The sequence below is a fragment of the Ambystoma mexicanum genome, chromosome 5q (genome assembly GCF_040938575.1).
Source record: "Ambystoma mexicanum isolate Mex_15411 chromosome 5q, UKY_AmexF1_1, whole genome shotgun sequence".
NCBI classification, from domain to species: domain Eukaryota; kingdom Metazoa; phylum Chordata; class Amphibia; order Caudata; family Ambystomatidae; genus Ambystoma; species Ambystoma mexicanum.
The window spans coordinates 725,740,418-725,758,052 of NC_090933.1; the positions used below are offsets into that span (position 1 = coordinate 725,740,418).

The 17,635-nt window shown below is 46.1% G+C and overlaps 1 protein-coding gene across 1 annotated transcript in view; it reads left to right on the forward strand.

The window, feature by feature from the left end:
- Positions 1-17,635, forward strand: part of RDH10 (retinol dehydrogenase 10) — a 184,593-nt gene that overhangs the window by 103,006 nt on the left and 63,952 nt on the right. The window contains exon 4 of the mRNA XM_069621212.1: positions 10,537-10,682. Within this exon, the coding sequence (XP_069477313.1) occupies positions 10,537-10,682 (146 nt within the window). The remainder of the gene's footprint in view (positions 1-10,536; positions 10,683-17,635) is intronic.

Consider the following 17,635-nt stretch of genomic DNA (forward strand, 5'->3'; position numbering starts at 1 on the left):
AAGGCAGTCAACCTCTTTTGCCTTACATTGCCCGATTCAATCAACTAACAGCCGAAACTCAATGGCCTGAAGGCAAGAAAATGGCTGTTTTCTACAAGGGTCTTTCAGAAGAACTGAAAGATGCCTTATCTACGGTTCCGGTGGTTCCTACGGGATTCACAGAGTTGCTCGATTTGGTTCTACAAATCGATGCCCGAAGAAATGCTCGGAAAGGAGAGAAAAAACCCTTCTTACAAGCCTCGGTTCGTTCAGAGACACCGGCAGTCCCCTCGAACGACCCTGAACCATTGCAGATTGGCGCCGTGAGAGGCCGGTTGTCCAATGCAGAACGAGAGAACCGAAGAAAGAACCATTTATGTATGTATTGCGGTTCATCCGAGCATTTATTAGCGGCATGTCCTAAGAAACCCGTCAAGCGTTCGGGAAACGCCAAAACTTGACAGTAGCAGGAGTCCCTGTGTCGAGTGTTTCCTCGGACTCCAGTACCATTCCTAATCACGCACCCATAGCTGTTGAGGTGACGTTACGTTGTGATGACCGAGAATTGGTTTCCAAGGCCATGGTTGATTCCGGAGCCACCAACAATTACATAGACATCACATATGCCAAGAATTGTTCCATACCCCTTGTAAACAAGAACAAACCTGAAACGGTTAATACCGTGGACGGATCTGTTTTGACTTCTGGTATGGTAACCCAGGAGACGGTACCTGTTCAGATGACATTATCGAATAATCATTCGGAAGAAATCGTCTTCGATGTCATAGCTGCTCCGCAGTACGAAATCATACTTGGTCTTGCCTGGTTGACCCTTCATAATCCTGCCATTGACTGGGTTTCGGGATTGCTCCAGTATCCTTAGATTTATTGCAATGAACATTGCTTTACCAGTCAGGAGGTGTCAAACAATCAACATATATTGGCCTCTATGGGGGTAGTTTCAACTATTAGCGTGGTACATCAAAGCGATACTACCATACCATGCGAATACGCTGAGTACGCTGATGTCTTTGATAAAGGCCAGGCAGAACAATTGCCTCCACATCGACAGTATGACTGTCCAATTGAATTGATTCCTGGAGCTAAAATTCCTACAGGTTGTTTATATTCACTGACTCCAAAAGAAGACGTTATGTTGAAAGAATACATCGACAAAGCTTTAGCGATGGGATTCATACGGCCATCGCAATCACCTGCTCCGTCTCCTCTATTCTTTGTTCCGAAGAAAGAGGGAGATCTAAGGCCTTGCATTGATTACAGGGCACTTAACGACATCACCATAAAAAATCAATATCCTTTACCGCTGATAAATGTTCTATTGGATCAATTAGGTACTTCCAGGTACTTCACCAAATTGGACTTGCAAGGAGCATACAATTTAGTTCGCATTCGTGAGGGCGACGAATGGAAGACCGCTTTCAAGACACGGTATGGTCTTTACGAGTATTTGGTGATGCCTTTTGGTCTGTGCAACGCTCCCGCTACTTTTCAGTTCTTCATGAACGATATATTCAGGGATATAATGGACCAGTTCGTGGTGATTTATTTGAATGATATTCTGATCTATTCATCATCTTTTTCGGAACACGTCAAACACGTTTCTACAGTCTTACAAAGACTCAGGGAGAACCTTCTTTTTGTGAAAGCCGAGAAATGCGTCTTTCATTCACAGGAAGTGGAATTCCTGGGTTACGACATTACCAATCTAGGTGCTCGAATGAGTCGTTCCAAGTGAAGGCCATATTGAATTGGCCTATTCCGCACAATGTCAAGTCATTAATCTTTCCTAGGCTTTGCGAATTTTTATCCATATTTATTCGTTCCTTCTCCAAAACAGTAGCTCCTTTGACGGCTTTAACTAGTTCCAAAGTTCCTTTCTGTTGGAACCAGAATGCCCAGGCATCATTCGAAATGTTAAAGGAAGCATTTACCACTGCACCCATGCTTCAACATCCAGATCGCCAGTTTATCGTTGAAGCGGATGCATCCAGTGTCGCTACTGGAGCGGTACTCTCACAAGTTTGCACAGAAACCAAGGAGGAGCACCCAGTGGCTTTCTTCTCTCGCAAACTTACCCCATATGAACGAAATTACACCGTCACTGAGCGGGAATTGCTGGCTATCAAGGATGCTTTCCGAGAATGGCGTCATCATCTTCTTGGGGCCAAACATCAGGTGTTGGTGTACTCTGACCATAGGAATCTTCAAGCATTCAAATCTATGAAATGCCTTACGGCTCGACAGGCCAGATGGCATGTCTTTTTTGCCCAATACGATTTCCAGGTCACATATCGTCCTGCCAGAGAACACGTTAAGTCGGACGTGTTGTCTCGTATTGGTGAGGAGGCGAAGGAAGAAGCACAAGTGCAAAATCAGTTGTTGGCAGATCATGTAATATGTAGTTGTTCTGTTTAACCATCCTTAAAAACCGAAGTACAAGTGTGGGTGAAAAATCATCCACAAGTTATCCAGGACATGAATCTGGACGTACATAACGGTTTACCTTTCACACAAGGAGTGCTCTACTTACCAACGTCTTCGACGCGGAATAAGGCCCTCATGATTCCTTGATCGCAGCCCATCCTGGACGGAAGAAAACACTAGAGCTGCTCAAAAGATGGTGCTGGTGGCCATCCATGACAAAAGATGTCATAAATCATGTATCAACTTGTTCTGTATGCATCCAATGCAAAAACACTCCTGGTAAACCAGTGGGCTTACTCCAGTCCCTACCTGTCCCTAACAAACCATGTGACATGATATCTATGGACTTTGTGGTAGAACTCCCACAAAACCAGGAGTATGATACCATATGGGTTGTAGTGGATTACTTCACTAAATTGGCTCTTTATATTCCCTGTATTGGTTTACCAACCGCTGCTGTTCTGGCTGACCTATTCATTCAACATATATTCCGTTTCTTTGGTCTACCGTCCGTAATCATTACGGACAGGGGCTCGCAGTTTGCGTCACGCTTTTGGAGAGCACTAACATCAGCATTACTGATTGATGACAGAATGTCCAGTGCTTATCACCCTCAAACTGATGGACAGACCGAAAGAGTCAATAGCACTATGGAACAATATCTGCGGTGTTTGTGTTTGCAGTTTCAATCAGATTGGCTCAAGGTCCTGCCGGCAGCAGAATTCGCCTATAACAACTCCTATCATAGTGCCATAGGCACTTCACCATTCTATGCTCTTTATGGACAACACCCCCGATCAATACCTTTTGTATTCCAGCTTGTCTTTGGATACTCCTGCTGCAGGCCATACTTTTCGTGATCTGAAGAATCTACAGAGGAAAGTGAAGCAGCAATTGGAGCAAGCTAAAAGACGCGACAAGTTCTATGCCGATGCTCATAGAGTACCCGCACCTGTCTACAAGGCTGGTATGAAAGTATGGTTGTCCACTAAGAACTTGAGGATACCAGGCAAAAAGAAATTATTGCCTAAATACAGTGGTCCGTATGCAGTACTCCAAGTAATTAATCCGGCTGCTGTCCGTCTGGCTTTACCACAACGATGGCGAGTGCATCCCGTATTCCACGTGTCACTCATTAAGCCGTGTTCTGAAGCTACCAGATTGCCTGTACGGCCTGTTGCTATTTCTGTGAGGAGTTCAGATGAATACGAGGTACAGGACATACTGGATATGAGACTACGTTCTGGTAGGCCGTTTTATCTGGTGGATTGGAAGGGCTATGGTCCCGAAGATAGGTCCTGGGAACCTCTTTCCAATATACATGCTCCTGCTTTATTGAAGCGTTTCCACACGAGAAGGGGAGAGGTTGCCCCTTTGGGGGATGGCACTGTCATGCATGCTGGACGTGGTTCTACCTCTTACGCTCATAGAACAGCTAGACCGTTCTATTCCAAATGGCGGTTGTTCGATACGTTGCCGGGAAAACGACGTTTGCACTTTTCACTTCGCTAACTTCACGTGTATTCTGCTTCGTCACGTGTACGGCATTACGTATATAAGCAGCGTGGAAACTTCACTCGCTGCTTCTGATCGAATCATTTGGCGTTGTGTAGCTGAACCTCCGATCTGCGTCCTTGCAGGTTTCCTCAGCTGCTTCTTGGGCCTTCTATAGCGTGTTTTCCGCCACACGCTGATTCCTGGAGCTGTTTGTTCGCGTGTACTTCCACACGCGCACGTTGTATTCAAACGCGGCTGTCCTGGGCTGCGTGAATCCTGTTTGCGTGCAAATCCACAAGCGCACGCTATCTTCAAGCGCGGCTGGCCTGGACTGCGTGAATCCTGTTCGCGTGTAAATCCACACGCGCACATTGTCTTCAAACGCGGCTGGCCTGGGCTGCGTGAATCCTGTTCGCGTGCAAATCCACAAGCGCACGCCATCTTCAAGCGCGGCTGGCCTGGACTGCATGAATCCTGTTCGCGTGTAAATCCACACGCGCACGTTGTCTTCAAGCGCGGCTGGCCTGGGCTGCATGAATCCTGTTCGCGTGCATATCCACAAGCGCATGCTATTTTCTTCGCGGCTGTTCAGAACTGCGTGTTCTTGGTTTATACCATAAAAAGGGCGCTGTTTCCAACTCCTGCACCTGTGATATTAACAGGGGGATTGATTCATTTCTATACTTTTCTCTACGTGGGAAGGAAGCTTTTCAAGGATTATTGGAAGGTGACAGTGAACAGTACTTTGGACGCTATCCTGTGGTGCATCAACCCGGTATCTAGCGTGAGCCTCGTTCCGTTCGGGATAAGTCTCCCTTACTAATCTTCCCTTCCTTGTCGTTTGTTCTACTTCTGGATTTTCCTCAAGAGACTTCTGCTGGATTCTTCTGCCCTAGACTTAAGGTCAGTGTGTGCATTAATGTCAAATACTGTTCTATCATAGTCAATTTGGGGCAGTTTCTTATGATACTTTATTTTGTTCTAGGCTGACTTCCTATACCTTACCCACGCCCTTTCCAGTGATCCATCTCTCTGCCTGTTTTATCAGTCAGAGAGTTGTATCATTTGGAAGGTCTAAACTTGACTTAACAACTATCGAATCGTGTGAACAGGGATCTGGAAGACCCTACCATCTGTATCCTTTTGAGTACCGTATCCTTTTCAGTCAATACTTTGGTACTTTATGACAGAGGGGCCATAGAATCAACATTGGACTATGTCTTTTTATCGACAAATTGGTTTGGGAATTGTACGTACTCCTCAGTAGAAGATGGCAGAACAAGTGACCACAAGCGACTGGTAATACAAATAAGTTGGGACTGTAGAGATGCAATAGAGGTTTGGGATCATCGAGTAGTTGTAAATGCCCAGAAAAAACCATTTGGTTAAATATCAGAGAAGGGGCGCGCCTAAACGATGGTCTGGACAGGCTCGATAATTGGGAGTGTCCTGAAGTCCTATACCAAAACTGTAAGCCGCTATCTTTTCATGATTTTCTATGGTCAATTGATCGCCCAAAGAATACTCAGAAGGGCCTTCAACAAATCCATAAACATCACTTTGATGAAGCAATTTGGGCAAAAAAACGCACGACTCAGAGACAATCAAGACTTGCAAGAAGCACAGTAGATCTTGACAGAGATTAAAAAAAAAAAATTAAAACAACTTAACGAGCTGGTCTAGGCATCATAGAGAAGAGTTGTGGCAAAATGATGGAGAAGAAATCTGTACATGCCTGCCTTGCAAAATAATTCCTCGCAAAATATTTGGTCACTTATTAATGCACTGAAAACAGACCAAGATATTGCCCAAACAAATAATGTGTCAGAAGTGTGCTGGTTGACCCATGTTGGTGAGAAATATCAAAAACCGCTGGGAGCCCCAATTTTCAAGGGGGGTGATGTAGATTTGGGTTTGAGTTTTAATAGAGAAGATGTCTTGAATTTAATAACCAAATCCTCCTCGTCCCGATCAGCGGGCCCTAATGGTCTAACTTACCAAGTCCTTAATGGAAATCTGATCCTGTGGGCAGAAATCCTGTACACATTATTCAGGGGAGTGATAGATAACAGAGCAAATCCCCCTTCTTGGAGGTCGGCGACGTTGCTGGACGTGGAGAGCAAGTTGGTCACAAGTCTAGTATTAAGAGAACTGGAAAACTGCAAGAGAAGACGACATAATCCCCAAACAACAAACAGGGTTCAGAAGAGGTCACTCAACATCTTTGAATGGTATCATACTTGCCTCATTAACAAACCATAAAGATTTTTTAAAAAGTAGGAAGACTTTGGTGCATTTGTCGAGCGCCTTTGACATGGTGAATCGGGATAAGCTCTGGCTCAAGATGGAACAGAAAGGGGCCCCAAAAATTCTGATAACTATTTTAGTAAACCTTCATGAGGGAAATACAGCTAGAGTAAGATTCAATACAGCTGGACATTTGTCAGTTTATAAGTATAAATAGGGGAGTCAGACAAGGTTGTATGGTGGCACCATTTCTCTTTAAGTTCTGCTTGGGAGATTTCGGCCAGGTCATAGAGTCCTCAGAACTGGCAATTTCTAAGGTGGGTTAATTAGCCATAAAATGGCTTATGTACGCAGACAACATAGTCCTTCTAGACAGGACTCCTGTTGGTCTGCATAGACTGCTGAAGGCACTTGATCTGTACATGAAAGCAAATGATCTGGTGGTAAACCCGGAAAAATCACGGGTTGTAGTCTTTGGACGAAAGGGCCTTAAAGAAGTAAAATATTCTTGGTCAATAGGTGGTCGCTCGATCCCTGTGGTAAAAGAAGTTGTATATCTTGACTTCACTTTGCATGCGCCCCTACAGTTGAGATACAGTACGGGGAATTATTGGCTAAATGTACACAACTGATGCCCAAATGAAGATCTCTAGTTTGTATGGTAAATTCTCTATGATGCCAATAATAAAGTTTTTATGTGGCAAAAATAATTCCCGTACTATCATATGGAATTGAGGCCAAACCGCTCTTTTGGTCAATAGTCTGGCAAAAACTAGAAAGTCACATCTGGAAGCAGGTATTAGGTCTGCCCAAAAGTCTACACACGGCCACACTCGGACATGAACTAGGCTTAAAGTCTCTCAAGATCGCAGTAGAGTGGAAACTACTTTCCTTATATAGATCTATTCTGGTGCCTATGACTAACACATTGTTCGAAAATCTTCTGGAAAACTTGAACTTAGACACCTCACTAACCCTGAGAGAACCTAGGCAGGTGGCAGAAGACCTGCTTATTTATTGTGATTTATATAAATCCACACTGATTACAAATCCACTGAAGGTTAAAACCCTGACGAGAGAATGGATCACCACAATGGACACGGTGAGGTCATCTTCCATCCCTACATCCTTCTTTAAGTATGGGGAAAAAAGCAGGGTTTTGTTCCGAGGTATCTGACAAAGTTCCCAGATGTAAAAGGAAGGCAGAACTTCATGAGAGTACGCCTGAATTTGATCAAGACGGGCGCAGTATTGACCAAATGGGGTCTCACAGAAGGGACTGGGAGCTTATGTATGGAATGTTCGGATCCAAGCAAACAAACACTCGAGCGCTTATTGAGATTCTGCAAAGGCACCCGGGACATAAGGGTTGAACATCTGGGTAACTCAGTTGGATCACTCAATTGTTTGTTATCAAGTGCCTTTTGGGAAAGAATGATTGCCGGCCATGAAACCAAATTGACTCTAAATGTAATAAGAGTACTGCAATATACAGGTTTTATTCCACAAAAATATTGGTAAATCAATTATCTCAATGGATAGGAGAAGTGCTTGTATGACTACTTTACTTCTGATTGTCATTGTTTAATTTTAATTCACTACCTATTTTTTTTAAATTATGTGAGTTGTATGAACGTGACGAAAATGCTGTAATGAAATCTGAGCTTTGTTTCTGTTTTTTTTTTTAAAAAGAGGTATGTGTAAAAAAAAAAAAAAAAATGCAGTTACATCACAATAAAAAATAAAAATTAGTGCAGGGGTGCTAATGGGGCTGAGGGACATGAGCTGTTGGTTCAGAGTTGCACACGATATGAAAAAAACAGGTGCAAAATTCATTTTTCTTGGTATCTTGTTTTGTAGAGTTATTTCAGACCTCACGCTGGCTTGCGCAGCTTCTGTGCAATCAGGTAAAGAACAGCGTTTGTGAGAAGCCAGTATCCCTAGTCCATTCTAATCTACCCATGTATCTTTAAAGGCATGACACCCTTCACGTGGTGGGCATGGCATAAAATGGACCCCCGATTCCTTCGGAGTTGAGGCAACTCCGTAACTTCAGCTTCAAAATATTGATGAAATGATGTAGCCGCTTCATTACAGCGAGGTGGATGGGATGCGGAGCAGGAAATCTAAAGGTGCGATGGGGAGTCTTCAGGGTATGCCGCACAGTAGGTTGCGCAACTGCTTAGCCTAATTGGGTGCAACTGCTGAAGCATGCCGAGGGTGAGGGTGTTTCTGGAAGAATGCCTGTCGCTGCGGTTGATTGCTTAATCTGGAATTTGCAGTATGTGTGAAAAAGATTGGAATATATTGGTATAATCTTGGATTGCTGAGGCTTCCTTGTTGTATATTTTGTTTTATTTTTTGTACTGGGAGCAGTCGGATTTCCACAAAATTAAAAAGGGTACACTTAGTTATAATGCGCTTAATACCAGAAACCAGTCTTTAAGCGTGCAACCGGGGATTCAAACTGTTGCACTGCATTGTTGCATTGTGTTTCCAACTTTGACCCGCAGCTACCCTCCTGGCCCTAGTCCTAAAGGACGGTATCTCATATTGTCGCGTAAGGTCTGCATTTTCTAGTGCTCCTTATATGCGTTTGCCTATGATTTCAAGGGGGAGGCTGTTGAATTGTTTTCCTTAACATGCTGGCACCCATATCTTGCATTCGATAACTTGACCATTCCTCAATATTTAACTAAACCAGTATTTCCCCAGTCCCATGCTCGCAAATTGCAGGTACGCCTCCTTGCTGTGGTTGAGCAGTTAGCTGAGCAGATGTCTTGCACGTTCTAGTTGCATTTTTCCAGTTCGAAAGGTGCTACTAACATTGCATAGTCCAACCCTAGTCTGTATTATAAGCTTCCAATGCTCACAACCCTTGGTGTTATCTACTGTCCGAAGCAGCTTGGAACATCCAACTATGCGGACATACCCAATGAGAGCATCAAAATAGAAGGAAGTTACAGATTGCATTTCACTGCACATCCCACAAACCCCAGACACCTTGGCCTCTTACAGTGGATCTGTAAACACCCTTGTCTACAATGTTTTCCGCCAGTGCAGAAATGTTCTACCCCCTGTTTTAACATAGGACCTATGTGGTAACACAGTATGCAGATGGTAGCGAATGGTGCGCAATGCTGAGATTGCAGAGCAGCCCGCTGGGTTGGTGCAAGGAGAGACCAGGGTTTAGGCTAAATGGTGGTGGTTTTGGGGTAATTGTTCAGTACTTAATTCTTTGACATTATCTTGCAGTTTCCAAAAAATGCATGTGCATGGAATCTGATGTCCACCAGAAAAAGATATTAAAATTGGAAAACATCAGTTGTTTTTAATGCTCATAATTGTTCTTCTTTCTGTGCTCAGAACTCTCCCTCTTGTTTACTTGCTCCTCTTTGCATCCCTTTTTTCTTTTGAGGTCTATTCCGTTTTAGCTGACTCCTTCCTCCTTGTAATTTTTCTTCTCCCTTGGAGGAGGAAAGGGCAAAGGTTGTACTTCACCAGGTGTGATTGCTGGCATTATTGAGTGGGAGATTTTTTGGTGGTGGGGCGAAGGGGTTGGCCATCTTCATGTACAATGGTTCTTCAATTTGTGACACCTTGCATGTCTGTGCTTTGACTAGGTATTGCCACCTCTTCCTACCCCCAGCACCCGCCTTCCCACACATGGCTGGTGCAAACACTGGTCTGAGTCTTTAGTTTAAATTTTGTAGGATTTCTGCTTACCTGTTTCGGTGGCACCTTCTTCAGAGAGGAATCCCTGATTCGCCTTTATCTGGCAGTTACCGTTCATTTTGGTTTTAAGGGTTGCATATTAAAATTGCTTGTATTGATGTAACGTAGGTGTGTCTGAAGTCTTGGCAAAGCATAGAACCTGTTGTCTTGTTTTTTTGGTCTGTTTTTGTGATAACATTGCAAAATAGGCTCAGTTTATGAACTGTGAATTGCAAGAAAATGTAAGTTATTCGCAATATTCCAGCTTTAAATCTAGTGCTGCCTTATTTTTGTGAAAACATCCTTTGCATGCCATCCTTCACGTGACATTGGATGAAGTGTGGGCCGGAGGAGCGCTTAAGCTTGATAATTGCCTTACCTTATCTACAAACCCCAGAAGGTGCTGCGTTGATTGCTTTAATCGTCTGCATCCATCTGTTGCTTTCTGCTTGAAAGATTATCAGAACACGTTTGTGACACACAATGTAGTTTTCTTCAAACGCAAAACCTCAATAGAGGAGAATTGTGAACTCTGCAGGGTATGCGCCAAACTGTTGAAGGAAGGGATTGAGGCTTTTCACAGTGGAGCATGTTCGAGAACTTGTGTGCTTATTTTCAATAATGAATTATGGTACCATTTTGTCTCCTTTGTAGGATTACTGTGCCAGCAAATTTGGTGTTGTGGGCTTCCACGAATCCCTAAGTCATGAATTAAAGGCTGCTGAAAAAGATGGTGTTAAGACTACTCTGGTGTGTCCTTACTTGGTGGACACTGGTATGTTCCGTGGATGCAGGATAAGGTGTGTTATTCCCCTTTTGCACATTATAGTTTGGAGTGCTTTTGACCATCCTCCACTTTTCCTCTAATAAAAATGTATCATCCTCTTAGCAAACGCACATAATCTGCTGTAATATTGCTTTGTTGTGAAACGAGCTTGTGCCATGCATTGAAAGTCATATGTTTTTAGATTTGGTTTGAGATGAATTGACCTTGACCTTGAACATTGGTTGTTTAGTCTGCCATGCAAAATTAAGCTTTGTCACACAGGGCAACTCGCATGCAGGCTGATCATGTCACCAAATATCAGATGCAGCCCAAGTCAAGCACCACAGCATGTCCATGGACTCTAGTTCATCTTTCCTCAAATGCCCATTTGTTGTTAGGTGGCCCAACAGCACTGGGCTCCGGAGCATGCTGCTGGAACCTGAGCTTTGATTGAAGTAATGGGAGGGTTTGAATATAGGCGACGTCTGATCTGCATGTGACAATTGCCATCTGGCAAGGGCGTGAAATCCCTGGCTTTCTGTTTTTAAAAAAAAAAAGAAATATATATTGGCTGCATTATGTGGTTAATTCCATCTCTGTAAAGGTAATCTGCTCACAAGATGTCTCCTTTCAGAAGCTCGTACCAAAAGCATAATGTATCTCTGTTGCACCAGTATCCTGATTTGCAGGGCCTTCTCTACCATTGGCACAGAGCAGATTCAAAGGTCCCAGCTGGCCACTTGACCGCTAGGACTCTGCAGCACTAGGGCTGCAATTAAGATATGCACCCCTGTACTAAAACTATGATGATAATAAGTAACCCATGAAGGGTGGCAGGGTAAACTGTAAAATAAAGCTATGCCTGGGTTATGGCATAGTACATGGGACTTATGTTAATTGCCCCCACATTTCATTTGTATCGGCTCCCCTGAAACAGCTGAAGTTATGGAAGATGTGCATTTGGGCCTGACAGGCTGAGCCTGCCAAATACCTGAATGGAAAAGCCTTTTCTTTGATCTTTGTGAGGGTAGGTAACGCCCTCTGCCCAGGCATTAAAAGAGCACATCCAAAGGGATTAGCCTTGCCCATGGTGCTGCATTGTAAAGGACTTTGATCCTAGTGAGAACGTTTGGGAATGGGTTTAGAGTAGTTGGGATGGCTCTGTACAGTGGAGGAAGACTTCCACCATCCCGTTTCTCTCTCCTTCCTGTCCCCCTCCAATTGCCCTGGAGCAAGGTGTGTGGGTGTGATGTCCAAAGGTAAAGTCCACTTCCAATCACCTGTGGACTTTTACCAAGAAGGGGCCTCCCTCCACTTTTGCTTCATTCTTGAACAACACCTGAGAACGATTTATTGGACCTATTTTGGGAGTGTTGCACTTCCCAAAGCACCAATTCCCTGAGTTGAAGGTGCAGTCCAAGGCAGAGGAGAGCTCTACCCCCTTCCAGGGCACCTTTGGGGGGGGGGGGGGGTGTGATGCTTGCTGTGGACCAGGACCTGCCGTTCTGCACCAGAATTTTCCAGAGCTGGCAGGGCACAACCCTTAGCCAAGCGCGAATCTTCTGAAGCTTAGCTTGGCGCCATCAACGCAGAGGGATCCTGACCATGCGACTTTCTGGCTCCCCTTCGAACAATTGCTTGTCCATTGAGCCAGTTTTACGCTGAATCCCCTATGGTGCTCTCCGTCTCTCCCATCTTCTCTGTTACTTTATCTCCTATCCCTCTCACTAAGTCTGGAAGGAAGAGGTTCAAGAGGTACATCATGATCTCCAACCCAGGCCTCCCTATCACAGATGCCTGCGTCGGTGCTTCCTCCAGACTCTCTCACTGACCACCTCTTTGTTGGTCCCTCACCAGTCCTATGGACCCCTCATATTATCTTGCCCCCCTCCCCCCAACTCTTCCTCTCCCATTAATGGTGGTACTCGGTGGGAGGCTCTCTTGGCCACCTTGCACTCCTCCAAGATCATCATTAATGTTATGTTAGCGGTACTTGTATAGCGCACCGTCACTAACGGAATTGGTCCCCAGGTGCGCTGGTGGATCTGTAAACAGGAAGGGTGGGTAGGGTTAGTCTGGAATAGGGGAGAAGGAGAGTGGGAGAAGTGGTGTGCTGTTGGTAGCTTCAGCTCGGTATACACTGAGTGCTGTGCTTTAGTGCTAGTATCGGATCGGGCGAAGGCCTCGCGTGCTGTTGGTGAAGTTTGTGTTGTTGGTGCCATGTGGTAAAGTGCGTGCGGATTGCTGGGAGAGAGATGGTTGTGTGGGTTTAAGTATGCAGAAGATTGAGGGTTGGGTTAGTGGGATCAGTATCCTGATTTAGGTACTTATGGTTCCGTTAGAGTTGTATACATGTTGGTTGGGATGTTGCTGGTTCCTCGTGGGCCGACTCGCTTTGGTGGAGTTGCACTGATCCAACTGTATCCTATTGAGTGTGGTTTGGATTGGTGGGTGCATCTGAACCTGATCTTCAGGTGTGGGACTGGGTGGGTGATATCTATTCTCAGGTGATCTAGTGTGACCTTGGTCGGTTGAGGCTTTGAATGGTTCAGGGTCGGGGTTGTGTTGATGTGTTGTCCTAGTGGATCCGTCTTGGTGAGCTTGTGTATTCAGACATTCGTATCCTTCTGTCCTGACTAGTTCTTTAGTTTCCGTGGGGTAAACCTCCTCGGGACTGTTTAGTTGTAGTTTGTTTGGTGGGGCATTGTGTAGTGATGAAACATTCTGTTCTCACCCATTGCATTGGGGTCCATGGTGCAGTGCTTACTTTCCCTCGCCATGTTTTGTCATTAGGGCTGTTGGGGAAGGTAATATTTGAAGGTCATGGTCCTCTTGATGATTTGTTGTAGTCTTTGTCTTAGTTTGCTATCTTTGGTCGTATTGCAACTGTCTCCCGTTTGGTCCTTTGGTATGTCGTGGTATATTTACCTCGGCTTTTCCCATTGATTGATCAGTGTGTATCGCGGTTGCTCTACGCTCATTGTTATTTTTAGTTATCTCGGTGCCCCTGTGGCCAGTCTTTGTAGTTATGACGTGAAGAGCCATGTTTTGAGTAATTTCCTGAATAATAGGTGGTTTCTTGTGTTACGTATGTACTTTAGAAGGTCATTCCAGGTTTTCGGGCTAGGTGAGAGGAGGATCCTCCTAGTTTTCTTTTGTTGTATGGCTTCGGTTTCAGGCGGATGTCCATGCTTGATCTGAGCGTTCTTGTTAGTTGATGTAGGTGCAATTTGTATCTTAGGAACTCGGCGCCTTCGTTGTGTACTGCTGTGTGTAATGCACATTGTTTAGAATTTTATTCATTGTTTTATTGGTAGCCAATGTGTTTTCAGCGCTGGTGTGTTCTCTTCGGGGTAGTTTAAGAAGTAGTCTGGCTGCCGCGTTTTGAATGCGTTGTAGTTTTTTTAGGAGTCGTTCAGGCATGCCTAGGTATAGGCTATTGGCGTAGTCTACTTTGGACATGACAAGGGCGATGATGGTGATTGTTTTGTTGGTGAACAATGGAAACTGTAAGATTCTCTTTGCTGCTCGCAGGAGGAAGAAGCATTTCTTGAGGAGAGCGTTTACTTGTGGCTCTAGCGTGAGATTACTGTCCATCAGAACCCCCAGGTTTTTTACAATCTGTGAGGGTGCTGGGGTTGTCCAGAGTTCCCTTGGCCAAGGGATGAATTGGTTTTCTTTTTTTTTTTTTTTTTTTTGTGACAATCATTTCAGTTTTGCCTGGGTTGATTTTGAGGGAGTTAGTCTTGGTCCAGGTCCCTCTGCCCATTTTCCTCATTCTTGATGGGCATCTCCTCCGTTCCTGCCTTCTCCTAGCACCCCTCAGGCTCCTCTGCCCCCTATTTGGCACCTTCCTCCTCTCTGGCTACTATGCCACTTCCTCTGCCCACTCTTGGGGTGGGGGGGGGGGGGGGTTTAGGAGGTTGGGCGGGGGCCCTCTGCTGGGAGTAGCTCAAGCCTGTACCCCACCCATGAAGATTTTCAGATGTGGCAACCTGCTCCACGTTGCTACTTTCAACTCTTGCTCTATCGAACACTCCTGACATCTGGCATCTCCTTGAGGAACTTGACCTGGATGTCCTTGCTCTCACTGAGACATGGTTCAAGGCCAGCTCTGTCATGAGTTTTGACACACTCCTCCCTGATGATACATGATCCTCTGCGAACCCAGAACCAACCGACCCGGAGCACTCCTGATCTTTCCAGAATGGGTCCCTGCTTCTGTCCTTCCTAAACAGGCCTACTCCTTTGAATGCCTGGATGGCAGGGTCTCTAGCTCTCCTGGCCTCTCTCTGACTGTGGCCACCATCTACAGGCCACCTGGCTAGGTTGCCCTCATCCTCTCAGTGGACTGGTCTTTCCTCGGCTCTACATCTCATCCGCTCCTCCTCAGTGACATCAACATCCACCTGTATGCTTCTAATCCCTCCTCGGGGCACTTCCACAAAATCTGTGACTCTTTCCATTCTACCCTCTGGTCCGACATACTCTGCTGGTCACACCCTGGATGTTCTCATCTCTTCAGACATTCCTGTCTCTAACCCTCTCACCACTCCTCTCTTAGACTGACCACTTTCTTCTCTCACCAGAAATTCTGTCCCTCAGGCTAAGCCTACACCAGCACTACAACCTACCTTCTCGGTCATTCGCCCCATGAAGCGTGTGTTAGTTGATGCCTTTGCTTCTGCGATCTCAGCTCCACCTAAGCGTGCTTCTGACACAACCCTCTCTAACCTTAATCTTTACCTCTCCAACACTCTGGATGCCCTTTCCCCAGTCATAAGAATCTGTCTGAAGCCCAATTCCAGTGCAACTCAGTTTGACTCAACCATGCTGACCTGAAACACAAGTGCAGGGGAGCTGAGAAGAAGTGGAGGGATTTGGGCGCATCCTCTGACGAACTGTCCTGCTGCCTGCTCCAAAGGCAATATAGAATGTCTCTGTCCAAGAATAGAGTCCACTTCCAAGCCCACCTCTCTCCGGCCTCAACAACATGGCTGAACTCTATAAAATCTGCAAGGAGCTGGCCAATCCTTCTGCAGTCTCCACCTCTGTTCCCTCCCAGGCCCTCTGTATGGCTCTGGCTTCTCACTTAACCACTAACTCGGGACAAGCCTGCCCTCTCATCTGCCTATCCCGGCCCCCCCTCTGGCTGCCTCTCCAACACATAATGATTCTAGACCAGTCTGATCTATGAAGTGTCGTCCAAACAGGTGCCTCCCTGCTCTTCTAAAACCATCCTGGACTGCCTTGTCACCCTCGCGCCAGCCTTGGCCGATTTCTGCAATCACCTATGTGTCCCTCCTCCCCCCCTCCTCAAGTACTCCTTTGTGCCCCTCCTCCTTAAAGCCTTCTGCCAATCCTACCTGTCTGGAAAACTATTGCCGAATCTCGATCATTCCTTTCCTGGGCAAACTCTTGGAAAAGCTGGCCATCTCCCAGCTTACACTCCACACTGAACCTGTTGGTTGTCTCCATCAGTCTGGCTTCAGATCAGCCAGAGTCTCAAACTGCTCTCCTGAACAGCTGTGAAGATCTGCTCCCTAATCTTGACTCTAGCCTTCCTTTGTCCTCACCCTCCTTGACCTATCCTCTGCCAAAATCAATCCTGCCATCCGAATCAAACTACTCTGTGAGAACCTGGGCATCACGGATCAGACCTTGGATTGGTTAACCTCATTGCTCCTGGACTAACCCTCCCAGGTCCAACTTGGGTACATTTCTCTCCACCACCTCTTTCCACAAGTTCTGTGCCCCAGTGCTCCGCTCTCACCCAGGCTCTTCAATGTCTACTTGACCCACCTGATCTCTACCGTCAACTCTAACTTTCAGTGTTCTACTGATGAAACTCTGCTCTTTCAGGCTCCCTCCTCCCCCCTCAGCCTCCTCTTCTCTTGTTCTTTCCTAAATGTCTATCTGCGATTCCAGGACTAGTGCACCTCCAAATAGCTCTGCCTTCATGTCAGTAAGAGTTCCTTCTCATTGGGACCCCTGCTCCCGTTTGTCCTCTCTGGCTGCCCTTCTTGGGCCCTTTTCCTTTGCCTTCCTGTGAGCCTAAACCCTTGGTGTCCCCTTCGACTCCACTCTTTCTCTCCTCACATCATGGACCTTGCCAAGAAGGCCCACTACCAGCTGCACCTCCTTGGAGGTATTCTTCATTTTCCCCCAGAAGCTCACTGTCTCTGCCCTGGTTCTTTCTAGGTTGGACTACTTCAACAGCCTTCCTCAATCTGCCTTCCTCTACTCTCCGCTCTCTGTAACGAATCGAACAGGACTGCAAGACTTGTACTTGGCCTCCAGCCCGGGGGGCAGGGACTGTATCGCGCAAGCCCTGAAATCTCTCCACTGGCTGCAAGGGTCAAATTCAAGACCCTTTGCATCGTCCACAAGGCTTTCTGGGACCGATGCCTACTGTCTCTTCCAAAATACTGTCCTTTACCAGCTCTTCGCTCAGCTACCTTCAACTCTGAGGGTCAGATGCTTCTCCAGGCAGAGAGTGGGGGGAGAGGGGGGGGGGCGGGTGGGTGAAGATCTCTCTCTCCCGCACATGCCTCCCTCTGGAATGGCAGCCTGCCCCTCTCAAACTTCAGCTGGACCACCTGAAATTCTGGTAGCAGCTCAAGACCTTACTTTTCTCCTGTGCTTTCTCTCTCTCCCCTGCTGACCTGTCTTTTGCGCCGACTGGTTCCTTGGCTACCCTCAAATTCCACTGGTTTCCAGGTTCCTCATGATCGAGTCTCCCCTGCACTGCCTCTGGCATACTGTGCACTAAGGGACTGTTACCCACAGTCCCCACCCCCCCCCTTACACTTACCCAGAGCTGCGTCGTTGCACTTGCACAATCTGAATGACACAAGGCCTATTAAGATTGCTTCTTTTGTCTTCCCTCCCTTGTCACGCCTAGCAACACTTGTGTACAGGCTTGCTATAAATGACATGTGATATCATGGTGGGGAAGGCACCTGTGTGACCAGGGGTGACTATTGT